The sequence below is a fragment of the Pterocles gutturalis genome, unplaced genomic scaffold (assembly GCF_000699245.1).
Source record: "Pterocles gutturalis isolate BGI_N339 unplaced genomic scaffold, ASM69924v1 scaffold39972, whole genome shotgun sequence".
Classification (NCBI taxonomy): Eukaryota; Metazoa; Chordata; class Aves; order Pterocliformes; family Pteroclidae; genus Pterocles; species Pterocles gutturalis.
The window spans coordinates 17045-38587 of NW_010114184.1; the positions used below are offsets into that span (position 1 = coordinate 17045).

The 21543-nt window shown below is 38.1% G+C and overlaps 1 protein-coding gene across 1 annotated transcript in view; it reads right to left on the reverse strand.

Annotated features, from left to right (window-relative positions):
* Positions 1–20899, reverse strand: part of LOC104462703 (baculoviral IAP repeat-containing protein 6-like) — a gene marked incomplete at its 3' end in the record, with an annotated part of 37660 nt that extends 16761 nt beyond the window's left edge. The window contains exons 1-11 of the mRNA XM_010074760.1: positions 20831–20899; positions 19721–19865; positions 13722–13903; positions 10660–10797; positions 10059–10252; positions 8147–8258; positions 7312–7394; positions 6486–6708; positions 6225–6385; positions 4259–4317; positions 1532–2926 (exon numbers count right to left, since the gene is read on the reverse strand). Coding sequence (XP_010073062.1) covers positions 1532–2926; positions 4259–4317; positions 6225–6385; positions 6486–6708; positions 7312–7394; positions 8147–8258; positions 10059–10252; positions 10660–10797; positions 13722–13903; positions 19721–19865; positions 20831–20899 — 2761 coding nt within the window. The remainder of the gene's footprint in view (positions 1–1531; positions 2927–4258; positions 4318–6224; positions 6386–6485; positions 6709–7311; positions 7395–8146; positions 8259–10058; positions 10253–10659; positions 10798–13721; positions 13904–19720; positions 19866–20830) is intronic.
* Between the last annotated feature and the right edge of the window lie 644 nt (positions 20900–21543).

The window sequence follows — 21543 nt, forward strand, 5'->3', positions numbered from 1 at the left end:
AGTGACTGAAATGTTAAAAAAGGACAGAAATTGAAAGCTTCTAAAGACATTTAAACCACAGAAATAATGAATTCTGAAGTTTATTCTAACTTGGTCACAGAGCAGAAAAGTTCCCAATAGAGGTGCAGTGGGTGTAAATGAAAGATAAGAACAATCAATGGATTCAAAAAAATCAAGAGTTATTGAAGTACTATATTCAAAATATGAAACTTGAGGGCAGTGTGATACCTAGAGAAGAAAAAACCAAAATCCCAGTCACCTCAAAGGCAGGAAAACCAAAACAAGTGACAGCAAAACTATTTATAAATTACTAGATGGATATTATAATACTCTCAGAGAGAAAAAAATAGAGATATTTACTGAAAAAGCATTATGTGAGGAAGATGTATTCTCCAGTCAGCAACAGAAGTGGTGGTTATCTAAGCAGAACGGACAAATACTCCTACGCACACAGAATAAATACTCCCAACTCAGCGGGCCTGCATATCCTACACTCAAAGTCCCATAACAGGTTTAGATAACACTAAATGCTACAAGAATATAATTACCATACACGCCAACACTGGATGGGAGGTACTGTGCACAGTAACAATAAGCCCTTTTACTTTTATTATTCATCTTAAAATACAGGAAAGACGAATAAATTCGATGTATGAAAGAAATTAATAGTAGTACAAATCTGTAGAAAAAAACCTTAGCAAGGTTTTGGGTTTTTTTAAATGAGATTGCAGTTTGATCAGCAAAGTATAGGTAAGAAGATTATGACATGAATATGACATACCAACAGTTCTCAAAGGCAATTCACCTTTCAGTTAGAGTTCCATTTTAACTAGGAAAAAGCGTGCATTATTAAACAAATCTAAAACAGTTGAACAGACATTTCTGCAAAAGCAGTCACCAAAAGAGAACAATTTAGTAAACATGAATGTTTCCAGTGGGAATCTGCAAGCATAAATTAGTTAAAGCAATGTTTTCATCCATACTAAAAAAACAAAATCTAAGTCTCCACTGCTAAAACTCTTAGCTTTACCTGTTGGAAGCAACAGGTACATCTGATTTGAGCTTAATGTGACGTGAGGCAGGGAGCTGGGTGGTTGTTTAGGGACTTCCACAAAGTAGCAGTTGCCTCGACTTGAGTTACACTCCCCTCCTAGCTGCCTCCTTCCCCCAAAATGTCTTGTGTTCATTTTGAAAAAGATCTAAAAATCCTGCATGGATAATTTAGCTCTCATACTCAAGAAAGTGGAATCCCAGTTGCAAGAGGCTGAAGCAGAACCAGCAGCCCCATCTGAAAGAAGATACAACTGACCACTGGAATTAGATACAGTTATTCCCATTTTAGAGATAAAAATCTACAGTTGAAATGAGGAATTAACTAGAGTCCACGCTCCCCAGAACAGAATTAAACCATACATAAATTCAATGGAATTTGCCTATCACTACTGTGAAACTTAGATTCTAACATTCTATAATACAATCCAAATACAGTCAAACCATGCATCAGGAAAAGAATTTTAAAGAAAAGTCTTACCTTTGGTGCATGCACATAATCTGTCTGTGCCCGAACAGTATATCACAGAGACAAACATATCTGGTTCCTCAGTGCCCTCTTTTTTAGGTGGCTCCACTTTGGCCAGAATTTCAAAGTTCGAAAGATCTAGTATTTTTACATATCCTCCCTGAGTAGTTATTACCAGGTGCCCAAGAGTAGAGATCTCAGATCTTCTCTCTCTCCCACTGCCATTTTTAGAAGTTAATTGTATTTCCTCTACAGGCTCCTCACAGTCATCCTCTCGATTATCCAATATATCTGGTGGGAGCAAAATCATTGAGGTAATTGTGTCTTGGGGGTCTTTGATATGCTGGATTTTTACCGGTTCCTCCTCTAGAGTAACTATTCTAGTGGCATAATTCATCTTATAAAGCACTAGGTATCCACCACTAACACTTCTCTGTTCAGGCTGAATTATTAAAGGAGTTGGTACATCTGCTGGTGTCTCATGTTGGATTACATCAATACTCGTGCCATTCACTACAGCAAGACTTGATTCTAGTTCCCCCTTCCTTCTATTACATAGTGCCGAGTTTAATTTATTTAAATTATTCAAGGCCTCTACTTGATTTATTGCACTCAGAGATTCAACAGGACAAGTCCGCAGTCCTACTAACAAATGAACTCCATCTGCACAAGGAGTGATTGAATCTACACACAGGTTCTCCTCCTCTGCAAACTTGGGCAGACGCAGGCACTGAACCAAGGTCCCAGGCTTGGGAACCATAGAGCTCCACTTGTCCGAGTCCGGAGAAGTTAGGTTGGCTGCAGCATCTGCAAACTGCTGAATATAAGTCACAGGGGGATCCTGTAAGAGTAACTGTTCCTGACTGTCCAGCTCCATTTCAATGATCTGTGGAACTGTGAAACCATCATCGTGTATACTTTTACTCATAATATTGTTCATCTGTGAAAAGAGTTTTCCTGCTTTTTCATCAGACTCCTTAATGCTGTACAGCAGCAATACAGGTAAAGTCCTCCTTACCAGAGGGGAATTCAGTTCTGAATTAGTGCAGGATTCATTGTCAGTTGATCCCTGTTCCGAGACACTCTCACCTCGAGTCCTACTTAAGCCATCCAGTGACCTCTGAGAGTTACTGCTAACAGGAGAGGTAGCAGGTGATTTGTATGTTAATAGACCTCCAGCTAATAAACAAGGAAAGGGAATGTTGTGTTGTTCTAGATGTTTTTCCTTCATCTTTTCACTCTTACAGTTGGCCAAACAGGGATTTGCCCCAAGTTCTTCTAGATCCTTAACCGTGTCTTCCAGAACATTTGCAACAATTTCCCACTGAAGTTTTTCAGGTTGCTGAAGAATGCTGAGAGCTGTTATATCAAGGCTGACTTCCATAGTTTCTTTTTGTGATGTATGCCCTTGAAAACAAAAATGTTTAATATATGTTAAAAAAAAAAAAAATCATATTGCATATATTATGGACTTATAATTAAGCAAAAAGTCACTGCTCTACAGTTTCAGTATGTTAAAACATTCCATATGTTCAAGATTTGATAGTCAAGAAACAATAGAAGAGGCCCAGAAAAATTCCTTCCACAAAGACTAATAGTTCTCTTTATCAACAAGACTGAAGTACAGAGAACAGGACATTAGCCTTTGTAACAAGTTTCACAGTGAACAGCATTTTCATTCTACTGATTATTCTGCTTAGGCTAGATCACCACACGGAAATCCAACTAATCTAACCAGCTCAATTCATGTTCTGCCCTGTATTATTCCCTTTCCTTCCTAGACAATCCAGTACCATCAAAAATCCGCAATTCTACACATTAATTCTCCAATCTCAGTTGAAAGCCATGTCATTTTATTCTTAAAACTTGACACTTCCCACCATGTAAAAAACCACCTAACAGAAAGAACTCCAAGCTATTATAAGACAAAATCCAATAAAAACTTACAAGACACAGCCTGATCAAATTAAACACTACTGCAAGAATAACAACGAATCGGGGGAGTTCAACCAAGTAATGTAGAGATTTAAAAGATTACAAAGGACATCGTACAAAGGACACCAGATTAAGAGGTGACTTAAGCATAAAGGACAGAGCACCATCTTTGTTAATACTTTTGTTGAAAAAATTCCTTTTTACATATCAAGTTTATTTCCTTGTGTGTATGCACATGCACATGTTCTTTTTCTCCCCACTTGCTGATCCTTACTCAAAGATGTAAACTGGATTATGGAAAATAAGCAAGTTATCCTTCCTCTCACTAAAACTTCTGATGCAACCTCTAAGAAAACAATGCAAGAACACCACCCATAGCACTGTTCTGCTTCCATATGAAATCTTTATTCAGGAAAGTGCATACCCAGAGGGAAACAAGCAAGATACAGGAACTCTCTCTGGCAATCCCCTCAGTTTAAAGGGTTTTGTACAGCTGTAATTTGTTCCCATTCTAAGTCAGTTCTTTTAACTTGGTTTGTGTGTTTTATTGACAGCAAGATAAGCAATGCTTGTTGTCAAATAAGACATTTGTTAACCAACAAAGTAGGGTTATCCTCTTCTCCTGTATGTAATCTTTCTACCACACAACTTAAATATTGGCATTGCTTTCAAGGTCAATATTTTTCCTTTTTTCTAATACAGTGAATATAATATCATTGGTTTTGACAGGGCTCTTTTAAAAGCCTGAGAAGAACAATTTCCCTCTTGACCTCTAAGCTATTACATGGATCAGATATTACCTACCTGTCACAGATTCCGACCTGGAATGCTCTTCACTGTCTGAATCCTCCAGTAGGTCATCACTGAAAAAAAAAAAAAATGCATCAATGACACCATGTGCTCTGTAGCTGCAGTCTTATTTTTAATTAAGTTTAAAAAAAATAGTACAAAAATACAATATGTCTTATAACCCGGCATTTCTTTTAGTCATCATTGTGCATCCATTGATGAGTTGGTCACACACACTAACAATATAAAGATTTTTTTTTTTCCTCCATCACGGAACCAGTAGACCAGCTTTCCATTTGCCTCATTCTACTATTGTATTCCCAACAATTCAGACATAAACGGAATTAAAATGAAAGCCAGTTCTCAGGAATCTTTCCAAGAAAAACAAAACCAAACAAAACCTCTAAATACTGATAATACCTTCTTCAAAGTTCCTCAAAATAGTCCCTGAAAGGTGGAGCTGACAGACTGGTCTTCAACTCTACCAAGGCAATTTTGTAGCTAGTACAGAAAGGGTGTATGAACAGTGTGTTGCTTTTCAAAATACTACAATACTACTGGATGAATCATTTTTTCATGAAAGCAGATTCTATTAAAGATACCTCTTCAAGAGGAATAGGCCCCTCAATTGTTCTAAGAATATATGTAGATTTTACGCATGTGGCTTTTCCAATATAAGAAACAATTTCCTATTACAGGCTCTTTACACACAGGAAGAACAGTAATGCCTTTGCAGCTTCAGGTATAACTACTCACAGCACCACGTCAGACTCCCGAATTTCAACAAACTGGATGCTTCCTCCTCATGCCCAAGAAATAGATCTTTTTTTGGCTCAAACCTGACCAACCTTCACCTCACGACAAGACAGCAACAATTCAATACTTTGGTTCTTATCCAGCTTCCCCTTGAATGGGAAAGTGATAGTAAATTTCATACAGATTATTTAAAGATGCTCCAATTCTGAGCAGGATGATTGTACTGATTGTACGGTCCTTTAACCAGCTGTTTAAATTGGCTTAATTCTTTAACTCTCAAGGAGTTTACAGCCCCAAAGCTACAGTAAAAGTCTAGGTCCCAGGGGCTGCTGTTAGGCCCCACACTCTGATGCTGCCCACATTTCTACATACCCTCTCCAAAAGGGCAACCTTGATATTTGCTCTACAGTACTGTAAGAATCACAGCAAGCTTAAAACCAAAGGGTTACTTTCCCATGCACGTAGCAGTACTGTTACTTTCTGTGATGCTGATGTTTAAGAAGAAACATTCAGAAAACTATCAAGATCCCCAAACACCTTTTGTCCTGAGTTTTCCAACAACTATTCACTCTTTTGTTTGAGTTTTGGTAATGTAAGAAAGGAGTCTCCAGTAACAGACTGTAAGAAGCATGAAAAAAAGACTACTGCTTTTTCTCACATGGCACTTCCTAAGCACTGGCGAATGCTCTAGTTTACCTAAAAGCTTGCAACAGGACTGTCTAATTACTTAGAGTTCATATGCATGTGTTAAAAGTACAAAATGAAAGCAATTCCTAGCACATCTACATAATTTATTTTCAGAATGACATAACCAGAAATTAGAGAATCAATAAAAGAAAAGCATGTCTCAGAAGTCCACGAGTAGCCCTTAGTATCAAAACCTGAAATGCATAATCCATAACTAAAATGAAAAGCTGTTCCAAAACTTACATTCCTTTCTCTTTCTCTGCCTCTGGAATATCAGCAGAGAGCAGAAATGAGATTTGCATCTCTGTTAGTGGACTATATAAAACTAACATAGCAGGAATAAAATGGAACTGGTTTTAAAGACGGAAACTTAGTATTATTTAAGTGTTGACTTGTGTGCAGGTAAACAGTGATCAAAAAAAATTACCTCCATGAAAAAAAGAATCTTCCCAATCTTATGTTTCACAAAGCATGACTTAACTGCATTCACCGCTTACACAGGAGCATTTCATATTTCTAATTTTGTAGATTGGCATACCTGTCTCCTTCTAATTTCGGTATATCTGAGCAGCTAGATGAATCTTCTAGCCATGCTAATGTTGGTCTCCTTGAGTCAACCCCTGAGCTCTGTTCTCCTGATAACATAAGTTGTTGCACAATAGCTGGATCGTATGCATTGATCTCAAATTTTAAGTGGACCTGAGAAATAACAGCAAAAAACAGAAGAGGTCTTTGATTTAAATCAAGATATGCTTAATCAGTAATTAGTTAGTAAAAACTGGTTGTTTATATTGTATACCTTCATAAGTTTGGAAACATCCCATATGCAGATCTTTCCTCGTTTTGTTGCAGCAGCTAGAAAATGAGGGCAACTTCCAGACCCAAAGCAGGCTATTCTGTCCGTGCCGTCTGTGCAGGGAAACTGTGCTGGACTTGTTGCCAGTGTGACTGAAAGAGGTACATTCTGAGTGTGCTCACCCTTCACAAATGGGCAGTTTGGGGAATGTCTCTCATGTTCAGACCTTTTCATATTAAAAACAAACATAGCAAATATTGATTTCTTACTGTGAAAAATATAAGCATCATATATAAGCTCAGCCCTTGAAGTGAAGCTGAGACTGAACTGCTTTTACTGTATTGCAGCCAACCATAGGAGAGAGTTCTGAAGTTACTAATGAAGCTTTCCCTGCTGGTTCTCAAGAGCAGTCTGTACTAAAGCCTTAGATCACTTAATGGGTATTCATATTCAAATGGAGGAATCTACACACAGTGCTCTTACTATAATTACTACATTTAAAAAAAATAATTGTCCTAAAGGCAGTAGCTCATCATGTCCTCACGAAGAAAAGCACAGACTAAATTCTACAGAATGTAAATTAGAATTCCAATGTTATTAGGGTTACTTATCTCATAAGATGAAGCAATGTTTACTATTATACAGAAATTTGACACAGTACAGGGAATTATTTTGTAATTTGTCCCATGGAACAATTCTATAAATCCATTCTTGTCAGTGACACTCCCTAAAATCATCAGAAATCCCATCGACATCATGTTAATCTTTGTCCTCCAAAGATTTCTAACTTCTTCAGCACAATATTTACTCCAAACATAGTTAAACTTACCAAGGTTCATCTGTAGGCTCCCAGCACACCAAACACACACTACATGTAAAGCACATGGCTCTGTCATCTCCTGATGAAGCAGGCTATAAAAATAAGGAGAAATACTTGAAATTTATACAGCTATGTACTCAAAACACTTTAACTAGGTGATCAAGTCATCTCCTTCTTCTAGTGGCATAGCAAAGTATCACATCAAACATATAAAAGGTCACAAATTATATACTATAAAGTGGCAGTGTTTCACATTAAAAAAAGGATACACCACATTACTATAGAAGAGATTCAGAACCAACACCTGTGAAAGCCACTTGCTTGCACAGCAAGTGCAAAAGTTGTGGAATAAAATGTTGAGGTTGCATTTATTCAGTAAGCTTAATAATTTAGTAATGTGATCTAGGACCATTGTTTGTGACAATACAGTTTATGTCCCACTAAGAAAGCATCGTTAGAGAACTCTGATATCAAGCCGATTGCTTTTTTTGCGTTACTTATTAGAAGTAAGGATATTTACTTAACAACCTAACAAGGAGAAAGAGAAATTCTATGTAACAACCAACTTCATCTTCATTATTGCTGTTTAACTCAGATCAATTTGATACTTAAAAGTGTTTTACATGCTGAAGTTCAGACAAGTATTTTCTGCAATCTGAACAAAAAAAGAAGCAACCTCAAGGCACGCAAAACCCCTGAAACTTAAAGAGCTGAATGACAAACTTTTTCATTATGCTTTTTGTATCATTGAAGGAATAAAAAAAAAAACAAACCCAAAACACAAAAAACAACTCCCCAAACGTTTACCTAGGGAGCAAATAGTAAGAACAACACCACCTTTTACCTGGTGATAGAACCCAGCTTGAGCCATAGGATCTGGCTGTGCCCACCTATAACCCACATGGGGCCATGAAGTGAATGTCTCCCGTCTGTTAGCTTCACTATACATCAAAGACCTAGAACAGGGAAAATTTCTACATTACCCAAAACTGCCACTTAGAATAAAAAAGAAAGCTAATTATGAGATATTTTCAATGCTTTAGTAACCATCAGAAATAGCACAGATACTTATCTCTAACATGTATTTAAAATTACCACTAACAATTACAGAAAAATACAAAGTTCTCTCACTAGGGTTCCTAAAGTATATCCTCAGCAAAAGACCAAAAGCAATACAACTTACAGGCCTTAAGAGCAAGATTAATACAGCAAGCTCCCAGGTAACCTATTTGGTGTAACTGCAGAAAAGCACCAGATATTTAAAGCTACTCCTCTGCAAGGAAGGATGCAGAATCTAGCCCAACAGAACTACTAGAGAAGTTTTTTAACATGACAACTACTACAAAAATCTGGATTTATAAACCGAACAGATATGAATATGTATATTTTAAAAACACTCCAAAGCGATATTTTAGGTTTAGCTGAATACATTCATCACTCACTGCATACTATGATACCTAAATTATAAACCACTAAGTTACAAAATAGGAACTCCTCTGCAACTCAACATCTACAGAGAAAATGTACAATATCATAGCAAGAACTAGTGCTGCTGGACAGAAAAGTGGCTCGCTTCCTGCTTCTGCCCTTCCATTTCAGGAGATTTTTGTCATCTTATAAACGAATAGATACAGTAAACATTACCTACCAAGGCAGTAAACTATTTTTGCAATGCCCACATAAAGGCTGTCTTAATTTGACATTATACCATCTTAAGAGACAGATCTGAGAGAGCTCTAATCAAAAACACAACATGGAGAGGTACAGAGCCAAGCCCCTGGAGGCTTGAGGAGGGGATGTAACAGATGAAATAAATTTTATTAAATTATTGGAGCTGTAAGAAATGACAATATGCTTGCAAAATAGTATTTGTATAGAACCTTTCAAGAAGGAATTAATTTATAGACTTAAAAGATTTATCAGCATTCTAACTAGTTTCAGCTTACAAAGGTTAAAATAATGGGTTACTCGCTTGTGTACACGTTATTACTTGGATCAGAAAGAGACGAAGCAACAGTCCAAGGTAAAATTTTCTCTGACCCCCAACACATAGAGGGCAACTTGCGAGCTCACAAGCAGCAAGTATATACTCTGCAAAGGTAACAACTTCCTAAACTTCTAAAACACAAAACACATGGGCATAACTCCTTCTTGTATGAAGGAAAAGGAACTGATTCCACGATGCAGCAGAGTATGCATCTCTGTCTTTGGCAGACAAATGAGCACTCTCTTTGCATTCAAAAGAGGTGTACATATGCTCTTGAAGCTGTGCAGTTTCTGAATATCTCAACATTGCAGTCTCAGTAAGGTTTCAGTACTAGTTTGAGTAAAGCCAGTAACTTAAGTAACTAGTCATACACACCTGACTGCTCAGATAAAACCCTTAATCAAACATGATGAAGAGAGCCTAGGTGAACAAATCAAACTAACGTTACAATACCACCTAGGGACCTATATTTAGGGCTGCAACTGAAATATACCTTTGAAAGTGTATGTTGAGAATAAAACCAAAGTGAATTCAATTGGCCTGGCACTAAAGTTGGAATTGAAACACTCTTATGGTACCCACAAAGGTTTCTCTAAGTTTAGTAATATGCACAGCGCATCGTGCATTGAACAGCTAATTAGCGGTATGTCTAAGAGCAACAAAGTACAGATTAACACTAATTCCTCTGGCAAATTAATTAAAGTAATCCAAGAGCTTATTCTGATCTAACTAAGGGGTGAAATTCATTACTTATTTTGTCTTAAAATACCTGTCCACAGATCGACCAGGTCCCACACCAAGTTCTGGTCGTGCGCTGGGTAAGAGGTAAGATAACCTATCCATCACAGAGGATGCTACAGGTAAGGCAGCAATATTTTGATTTATCTTCTTGAGTTCATTTACTATGGCACTGGCGACAGACTTCAAAACATGATGAGGAAGGTGGAACGTAACCGTTGCCCACTAAATTAAGAAAAAAAGTGCCTAGTTTATATTTAAAAATTTTAACATCTAAACAACAAGTAGATCCCAAAAGTGTCAAAAGCAAAAACAAACACACATCTTGCACCCTCTTGATTTCAGGAAATAATACCATAACAGACACACAAAAGCAACATGCCCATACTACAAGAGAAGTCAGTAACTTCAGATTTTAAGCTCAGTTGGGTTTATGAATTGGGTTTATCATTATGTTTGTTCTCTGAACCACTGAAACTTCATACAGAGGAACTAAGGAACATATAATACATCCCACCCTCTTCAAACAAAATCCACCACGCTAAGCCAAATATTTTGTATGCTTCAATAATCGTAGCCAAGCAAATTAGGTTTGGGAATCCATATTAGACAGTAGAGAGACAAATTCTTACCTTTGCAACTTTATGATTTGCTGCTGTTTCATGTGAGGTATTTTTTAAACCATCCTTCAGTTGTGTGATGAATAAGTCATATCCCTCTGTGCTAGAAACATCTACTTTTTCTATGCAAGCAGATAACAGCTGCTGAGCCTAAAATGCAGATACGCAAGAAAAGTTAGCATCCACGTTGAGTAACTACAGACAAGAATTACACCTGTTTCATTACTCAGGGAAATGCAATTTGTCATATCTCACTTTATCATACATTGTATCAGCATAAATTCCCATAAAAGACTCAGAATTAAGTAATCAGTTCCAAATTTTACTTTGTAGGCCAATCCATGGATAAACTTCAGCAACAGTGACAGTAAGTACTACAGGTTCCCTCAAGGGCAACATTACCAAACATTAAACAAGCCAGTCATATAAACAATTAGAAAATATACTAAAGCCAAGCGCAAAGGAGACAGCTATTGCCTAATGCTTTCCCTCCAAAGGATTCCTTCAGATTTATGGAGAAAAAGTGAGAGCAAGAACCAAGTCTTGGCATTTTTCTGAGTAGCTCTGTATCTTAAAAAGTAGATGATAATGAGAAAAACAACATTGCAACAAAATTAGAGATAAATTACTTACAATGCTAGTATAATGAAGCTGAAAAATGAGGCAGAAAAAAAACAGGCTAGTTTAGAATCTAGAAATTCTTAAAACTCAGAAATAATGCATCTAGGAAATGACACTAAACATCTATTTATAGACTTTTTGTGTTCCAAGTCCCATCTGTTTCTAGCTTGTCCCTCTGTCTGCTAACTTCATGTCGACAAGTAAGATTTAAAGGTACACTTCACGTGCAAAGCACAGAGTATTCTGTATCTGTTGTTAGGTGGGCTAACATCTGAAAAATGTTACATGAATTCTTTCAAATTACAAACACAGGGGAATATTTCCCAAAGGCAACACAGCCAGCCTGTCCTTTAAATGGCCACAACGTGCTCCAAATGGCCACTTAGTTACATCCTTGGGGATTCAGGGGAAGAAAGACAGAATAAGGCAAATCAGTCCCCTAGCTAAGGCTATATCTGTTTCCCAGATTTCATTAAAAAGACAATTACAATTCTTGTGGTGTCTCATACTTCAAGTTTCTTGTAGATGACAGAAAAACAAAAGATAGATTGCAGAAGTCCATACAGACTGTGGAAGTTCATAAATTGAGTGTTCTATGGGGAGGTGAAGCCAGCATAGAGGCTGCATCACAACCTGTCAATGTTGCTGATTAGAAATGCATAAAGATGCACTGCAACACCAGCAGATCAATCGTCTAAAAAGACTACTTATATAAAGTGCAAAAATTTGCAGAAAAGTTCTAGACACTAAAAAAAAAATGAAGGCTCTTGCTTGGATAAAGGTTCTTGACCTTCCTATGATGAAAGATTTGGACTGATGTGTTTGTATGATATTTACTTAATATTTACTAACTTTTTCTGAGCTCTGGGTACCTCCTCTTTAAAAATAAAAGAAAGAGCTGAAGACTGTTCATGTTTTTCTTTCCACCTCCCTGATTTGGCCACGAACTCCCCAAATCTGTTACTACTTCATACTGAACTATAATATTTTCCATTTTTTTTCTACAGGAAGGATCTTTATGGGGAAGTGCTCTATTTTAACCTCGAAATAAGGGTCTCTAAACTCTTCAGAAGCAAAGAACTTTCAGCTAAAACTGACAGAAACTTATAGGTTGTGTTGAACCACTTGAGACTGCAAACCAGTGACAGCAAAACTTGTGAAAGGAAATGCTGACCTCTGTCTGTCTCTTCACACTCAGCCACACATACAGAGATTTTGTAGTTACCCACAGAGGGTGTAAAAATGATGCCAGTGGCAGCAAGCCTGAGGAACCTGGAAAACTCTCTCTGGAGACCTCTATGAAGCAACATTTTATTGCTGTTACTCCTACTCAAGACAAGTAGTTAAACACCTCACATATAACACACGTTCTTGGTTCCTAGTAAGTACCTATTACTCAGTACTCCAAGAGCACATAAATATTTTAGATCAATGCTCAGGATAAGTTTTTGCTGGTGGTGGATCACTCACTATAAATTTATTTCCCACAGAGATGAGCAGGAAGCGCTCTTTTCTCAGAGTGCTTTAAAGATTCCGGATCTGGGTCTAGTAGTCCAGTTTTGTTTTCTCCACTGTAAGCACTATTCTAAATGTTACCATTGGCAGATGCTCTATGCTTTTCCCAAACAAAGAATTAACCTCACTTGTAATTAAAACTGTTGTATAGATTTACTTCCCAGGTCTACTACTTCGCGACCACTACAAAGGTGAAAGTTCCTTTCCTCATCACCAAGTGCCTTAGAACAGAAGCAATGATTAGCTATCTTGTACTAGGTGACATTAGAAAATAAGAACGCACATGCTACCTCAACCTAATAAATGCTATCCTAGCTGAAGGTAAACCAATGCAACAAAATCCTAAGCATTACACTCTTTAGCAAACATTTACACATTAGATTCCCTTAAAGTGATACTAAATGCTTGGTTATATCGTCTCAACCCAGGAGAAATCGCATTACAACTGTGAAAGCCCAAACATAAAAGGGAAACCAGGTTTGCATGGAAAAAAGTCTTTCATTAGGCCAACCGACCTAGCAAGAGAGTTAGATTCCAGCATTAATTCTTCACGTGTTGCAACACCATATTAGCTGATTCTAATTGTCTGTTTTTCCCCTGAAATCCTGAAACAAAAAAATTCAAGGATGTCTAGCAGCCCAGACTGACTTCTAGAAGTACATCTAAATTCCATACATAAGCACTGACAAAGCTGTGGAAATGAGTCTTTACTTCTGGTCACTAAAAAGTTCTTTCATCTGAAACAATGTGCTCTTGAAAAGGCAAGCTCTTATTTGTTTGAGACACAAATAACTGCAAAAAGCTATTGCCCTAATAACTAAGAAACTTTTCCATTACATGCTGTTAATATCACACTAGAAACTCAGGGTCAAACGTCTGGTTTCAGTATTTCTGACACAGTTATTTACATACTCTTTTTTCCCCTCTCCACATCTTACCTCTGTAACCGGCAATTCAAGCTGAACCACGTCATCTTGTTTTGAAACAGGTGTTTGCAGAGCTGTGTCTAACAGTAAGATGCCATTGAGATCTTTCCTACATCCTACTGCATAATCGTCCACAAAGATCACTTTATCCACAGCAGAAATATACTGACATTTCACCCGTCCACCTGGTTTAGCTATAAAGGGAAAGATAAAAAGCAAAATCCATTAGAAAATTTGTATAAAATGTGGAAAGTTTTTATAAATTACCTTTAATATCTGTTCCCAAAAGTAATGTAACACTTCAGCAAAATCTTTACTTCTTGAAATGATAAAAAACTAGCACTTTAGCTACTACAACTTTCACCAAATTTCTATATTTCCTACATTAAAAAACACAACCAAAATCTCTACATCCCACCAACACCTATAACCATTTTATTCCTATAATAGAAGCCATCACTCAAGTCCTGCTCCTACCAGGAGGCCTAAACTAGTGTTTTCAAGCCTAATGTAGATGCCTGACATACTTGATGTTAGCTGACAATCAAGAATAAGAATTAAACTGTACAAATCAGCACGAAAATTGAGAGAAAATTGCTAAACTACCATTAAGGCTGATTAATACTATTTCATCAAGCAAAACAATACTCAAACTTCTGAAAACTACACACAGCAGATAACATGTGCCAATGCTACACATGTTCCTCGAGACACTGAGAGAGCTTATTTGTGCTCAGCGCTGCAGATGTCATGTCAGGAACAGATCAGAGAAGTTTGGTGGGGGTGGAGGTAGACTGTCGGCAGATAAACAGGGAAAGGCTGTGGCAACGGATATTAGCCCCAGAAATGTTTAATGTTACTTGACATTACTACGTGTCTAAGGCTGGATGGATTGTAAAACTAAATGCAGGTAACATGCTATCTGATTAGAAGGCAAATCACTTTTATTTGTGGTAAGCGTAAGCTGCTGCTACAGAAGCAAGGCTGCATGTATGCTGTAAGTATATGGACGCATCTTCCCAAGTGCAAAGCTGAAATCACTGGATCATCAGCATAGCTCTCTTCTTGTGGCACAGGAACAGGAGTTTTGTTAAATTTTGCATTCATCAAGTCCTGCCTCTGTTCTCCTTTTTCCTCAGACACTGGATACTGTTGTCATTATGAATAATTAAAAACTACCATTTAAGTAGCTAGCATCCAGATGAACACAGCTACAGAATTCTGTCATCTTCACACTTTGACAGAGTTAAATGGAAATTAAAACTTCTCCAAATGTAGGGCACATCAACCTGACCACATTGCATTTGTGGTATCCTTTCTCAAAAACTCAGGTCAAGAATAGTTGCCAGCTGCCCTTCTCACCAAAATTCTGGAACAATGACTCATATACTCTCAAAATATAGGTCATAGGCCTTTGCCTGCATGAAGTGAACTGCAATTGTAATCATCGCTGTAACAGTCAGAAACACTTCAAGAGCCCTGGAAACACTTGATAGTTGTGAAGTCGTTAATCCCAGCTCAACAGAAAAGGGTCCTCTGAATGGCAAATCAACTGTCTCAAACTGTATTTCTGCCAACACACTGGAGTTCCTCACACAAGACTCTACAGACAACACAGCTGCGGGCAAGGAAGTCAGTCATTCTACAGAAAAAGAACAGTTCCGACAAAAATTCAAATGCAAGTTTTAATATCTTTAAAAGTATTAGTTTCAAAAATGTACTGGAAACTATTACGTAAATGAACCGAAAGGTGCCTGATGCCCTAAACCAGAAACCTCACTAGATTTACATGGTGTTTGGAGTCTATTTCAGTGTGATCCAAGTGACAGATCGCTACAGGACACTTTCTTCAATCCATCACTTGCCCTTCTTCCCAGAGAAAACGGGAAAAGCAGCTCACCTTTTCTGCCAGCACCAACACCATGAACAGTCTTTTGCACTTTCCTTCTTCCCTGTCAAGCAGAGGAGTATGCTCACACCCAATGACAAAGAGTTCAGCTGCCTGTAGGAGCCCCAGCACTGTGGCTTTCCAGGCTAGACCATTCTTATTTTATAATTTCTGTAGAGAAGTTAGAGAAATCTAATGTCTAAACAACCAAAAGGCTAACTAATGACTTCTGTATAAGTAGGAATTTATCCAATTTTTAAAATCTCAATTTTTAGGAGCCAATGAAGATTCCTAACAAGGTAGATAACATGCCTAATCAACATAATATTTTAAGAAAAAACCTAAAAAGTTATAACCACGGCACAAGAAATATATTGCCTAACAGCTGTGATTCTCACTGTGCTGGTTAATATTTTGGTTGGTTCCACTGACACAAAGACTTTGGCCAAACTAACTCTAGAAAGTTATTTACAGTTGCCATTTGTATTTTATTCAAAGCACACAAAACCAAAACAAGCTCACTTAGCCTAAGCTGATGGAGCTTCAAGAAAATGATTCAATCAATATTTAGTGTCATCCCAGCACCATGGGAAACACATTCTGCAATTGACTGTTTACACTTTGAACAGCCTCTGAACTGTTGACAAGCTATTTTGCAAACTTAGGAGTTTAATTTTGAAGTTCAGAAAACACATTTCAAGATGGTTCTACTGCTAGTCACAAACTATATCACAGTTCACATATAGCTGGTCATACAGTCAAAGCAGTAGGTTGAGAACCAGGAAACCTGGTCGCACTACAACACTGTGTCCTGCCTGGCCAGCCTGGCTAAGTTTACGGATAGTAACTAGCGATCTGCATCTTCACAAATCACAGCTGAAAAGTTTCACACAAACTCACTAAATTACTTAATCCAGGTCATCAAAACCCAACTGTTATTCTCATTTTAGCGCTAATTCCTTCAGCTGCCATTTATTTTGGGGTGGGGGAAGGAGAAATAGTCATTCAAAGTTTTTAACAATTTTGCGTTTCAGTCTTGGCACAAGTGGATCACAGCTTCTCCCAATGTCTCAACCAAAACAACTCACAAAAGTCATTAAGCTTTTTGTCAGTTCCTATAAGGAAACCTGGCAGGCTGCTAGCACGCCAGAAGCCCAATAGCATACTACATTATGGTATGTCATCTATACCAACCTCAGAACCAGCAACCTGAAAACTTAAAACAAAAGCAAATAAACATCAGAGTGCAGAAACGAAGAATATGAGAAAAGGAACATTCCCCCTCTGCTTTCTTTGTTTCGAACAACCCAGAACAGAGATCAGCAATTTCCTGTGATCAAAATCTGACCTATAAAAATATTACAGAAAAGAAACTTGTTTGGAGAATATGTAACAGACTAAGCAGCATCTATTGTGCCCCCTTGTCTGCAGGCATTAAGATGAACCAAACTAATTGGAGAATTAGTGTTGAGTTTCAAGAAGTAGAAGAACGAAGAAGCTTGTTTCCATTTCGCTGCTATAGATAGGTTTAGCCTCAAAGCTTTAGAGCTTAAGAGAAAGTGGCTTTCATCTGAATATGCATGGCCACCACCATGAAGAGATGCAGATTAATGCTGATAGTAACACTTTTGATCTTTTCTAATATTGAAAAAGAAGTTAATTCACGCTGAAAACTGCTGGTCAGAAATGGCATTAAAACATAGCACAAAGTAATGCTCTTGCAAGAGGTTCTTGATGCACAGCATGCAAAAAAAGCCCAAATAGTTTCTAAGTTACAGTAAACTAACACTTTCTTCTGAAGCTATAAAGTAGAGAGTGGTAAACACATGCATCACAGTACTAATTCCATAATGCTAAGATCCAAGACCGATCAAATATCTAAAGGAATATCCATAAATTCCATCTACGAATGCAACTAGGTTTTTAGATTATGAATTAAAGCAACATTTTTGGAGAAATCCAATCAGCTCAGCAAAACACAGACATTACGTGCACCAATAACCAGTTTTTGCACTTCCAATTTAAACCAGAATATCCAAACTATATCTGAGTACTCATTTCAAAATACTGCAACCATGCGAAGCTAAACGGAGAAAGTTTCATATCAAAAGCCCTATCTATCCTATTAACCTGGTATCACTAGATTTGAACACCAAACTATTTAAAGGCAAGAGAATCCAAAAACTCAAGAGAAGCAAATCGAAGAACTGCAGAAGTCCTTAAAATTTACTGTTAGAATAAAAAATAACATTTTAATTTTCCCCCTTTTATTCTGAAGTGTGGGTATAAAGCTTCAAGTTTAGGAGATATTATCATTCATGCTAGTATGCTGTGTGACCTTCTCCTGCAGACAGCAAACCATCCTTTCCATTAGAGACAAGAATTCTTCTTGCCAGAACACCACTCAGCTACTTCTCACACATTTTTCACATGCATCTGGGATTAAAAGACACACATGTATCAGTTGTCCTCATTTGTTGTGAAGCAGGTGCCCTTCCTATTGCTACCATTTCACATAACTATAAAACCAACTGAAAAATCCAGTTAGCGAGTATAACATCTCATTGTATGCTACCCAAGTGCCTTCCAGTTCCAGGCCTAGCCCCTTCTTTGGTCTAAACATCACCTCAGCAAAGCGCTCTGCTGCCACCAGGAAGACACTCCTTGGGTCCCTCTTCTCCCAAAACAAAAGCGTTCTCAGACTTGAGGAAAGGATGGAAAGGACGGAAAGGAATCTACTGGATGAAAACAAGTTCAAGTTGCTATTTCAGATGAATGGTGCAGACGGGCTTAAACCAGCTATACACAAGCAACATTTTCTCTTTTAGATTTTACTATATACACACACCTCCATCTGCCACATCACCTGGAAGAGCAGTCCAAAGTGACTGAATAAAGCAAAAACATGTCTGGAGTGGATACAGGAAAGAAAACTAAAAACATTCTCCAAATAGCAAGAATGCTAATGGAGGCAGAAATTCCCAGATGAACAGCACAAAGTACCTTCAAACTCCCTTATTTGCCAAAACTGGATTTAGTTAATCAAGAACAAGACACAATGTACAGCTTACCTTTTCCTTTAGCAACAAACAGAACTGTTTCAGTATCAGTTTCATTATATGACAGCTGGTTTTAATAAACCTTATTAGAGTAGGAAGCGTGTTATCTGGGCCAAAGCATCGGAGATTGCCACATGAATATTAACTAGACGCATCTGATCACGCGACTACTAACAGAAGCTAACATTAACACTTAAAAGGTTTCAGAACATAAACAAAACCCCGCTGAGATCAAGGCAGTTCATATCGCACCAGCTTTGCAGGCACAGGGTCCTCTTCCACCCTGCAGACATGAAGCAAGACTGAATCAGCAGGAAGCTCTGTGCGCTCTCCGTGCCCACGCTCTCTGTGTTGTTTCAGATTTCCGTGTATCTAACACTACCACCACCTTGTATGCCATACAGAACGTTATTGCTCACAGAGCTTTATACCATTATCCCTGAGAACAAATTATGAAAGATTTCATAAAGTATTCTACAATCCTTCCTTCAAACTCAGGGAAATGGTGAAAATTTAAGTCCTGCAAACACCTCACAGAGGCAAGGTCTTCTTCAAAATTTTTCTCACAGTGAAAACTATGATTAAAAAATTTCAGGAAAGCTGTCTTTCACAAATTGCAGACAAACAGATTACACAGCGTCGACCCAGAACCAGAGACAGGCAAGGAATACTTCACAGCTCAGTAACAGGAAGTTCCTGTTCTTCAAGAGCAATTCCCACCGAAGCATTTCACAACAAAGAACCTTTGCCAGATGAAATTTTACCAGCAGTTCCTCTTTTTGCCATTAAAGTGGCTAGAGCATCTCAGTTCACCCATTAGGTACCCCACAGTCTCTGTAGCAGGAGAAAACATCTCCAGTTACGTTACTTTTTGAACTGCAAGACTGTTTGGCAGAAAGTGGTTTAGCCTCCCCTCACCAAGCCCCAATATTTTAAGAAGTTTCCAAAATATCAATCTGGGAGAAGCAGCAAGGTCTCAAAAGCAGATGGGTGGGCTACAAACCAAGTGAAAAACTGGCTATACTGTCACGTGCAAAGTTAGTAGTTAATGATTCAACACCTACCCGGCAGCCAGTTATGAGCTTGAGATGGTTTACTATCTTCATCAATGGCTGGGACGATGGGACAGACTGCACCTTTAGCAAGACAGTGGATGACACCAAATGGGAAGCGACTGAGGGCAACTGATGCATTAAATGGCAAGGCTGCCTTTTAAAAGGATCTCAAAAAGCCACAGAAATGGCTTGTCACAAACCTCCTGAATTCAACAAAGGTCTTACACCTGGTACAGAATACAATCCCAGAAGCTGGGAACCAACTGTCTAGGTTGCAACCCAATGGAAAGACGGTGGGGATCCTGATGGACAGGCTGAACAAGAGGCAGCAGTGCATCCTTGTAGTGACAAACTGTTACCACACAGGGGATCGCATCGCACAGGCAGTAGATCAGGGGAAAAGATTATTCTCCTCTACTTAACAATTTTGAGCCCACATCCAGAACGTCCTGTCCAGCTTCAGTCCTCCATCTGGGATATAAGCACATGAAGGGGTACAAAGACAGTTAGAGGGCTGGAGCACACAACATGTGAAGAAAGACCAAGATTACTGGGCTGGTTTACTCTGCAGAAAAAAGGGTTTAGGTAGAAATCTCATAGCAGTGTTCCATTACTGCAGCTGTAGTTCAGCACTGCTGAGTTACTACTTATCTTTCTCTTTTTGACGTTACTTTTAAGGAAATACAACACTGAGCACAGAAGCAACCATACTGGATCAGATGAAAATGCACATAACTCCACATTCCATCAAGACAGTGGTCTAAACCAAGCGGTTAGTGAAGAATTTGAGAGAGGGTATGTATACAAGGGTACTTTCCTGTAACACTCTCAGACCCTGCTAATTTGTGCTCAGGGACCTTCTGAGGCAAAAGTGATTTTTTTTTATATAATGACCTTTGATAAGTTGTTCTTTCATCAGTTTGTCCAACACTGTTGTAATTCCACAAACATCTAGCACCCATGACGTTCTGTAGCCAGGAGCTCCATATTTTACTATTTCTTTTGTTATTTACTATTTCTTTTTGTTATTTCTTTTGATGCCCTCAGCTCTTGTAGAAGAGACAACTCCCAATTTACATTTTTCACACATCCAGAATTTTGCAAACCTCTCATTCTTACCTCCCCATTCCAAATCATCCCCATCATCATCTTTTTCTGGCTGAATACTGTCTCACATACATAAGCCATCCCACACCTTAAGTTTCTACTTTTGTTATACTATTTTTGAGATGGAAATACCAAAATTGCATGCACACAGACATTGAAATGGACTTATGTTCTCAGCTGGGCTATTGACAACTCCTCTAGTAATTGCTTATATGATAACTACTAGCACAACTCCAAGATCTCATTCTGGCTTTATGAGTCCGTTCAGAGTCCAGTACACCAGGCTCCAACTCCACTAAACTCTTACGAGTACTTCAAATCAATTAATGCATTCTCACACTCTCCTAATAACTGCTTCTACATAGGAAAGCTCAAGCAGAACAGACTAGATCCATCCATGTTTAAGTTATAAGTGAAACTATTATTTAGGATGCATGGACCTTGTGTATCTAAGACACCCACTTGCAGCACAGGAATATTGGAACATGGTGACTACAGAAGTCTCACTTGAGTTCTTTCACTAAGAGGGAACACGCAGAAAAGCTAACTGGAGCCTTAGAAGACTGGTCCTGCCAGGCTCCTTCTACAGGTAATGGGAAGCAGGTTCCTCCAAAAGTTCAGAGTAAGGCTCTTCCCTTCTCTGTACTGAATGGAGAGGGAACCCAAGATTACATGTTGAAAAACGCTAATCTTGTTAATTCTGACTTTAAAAAGCTACAGAAAAC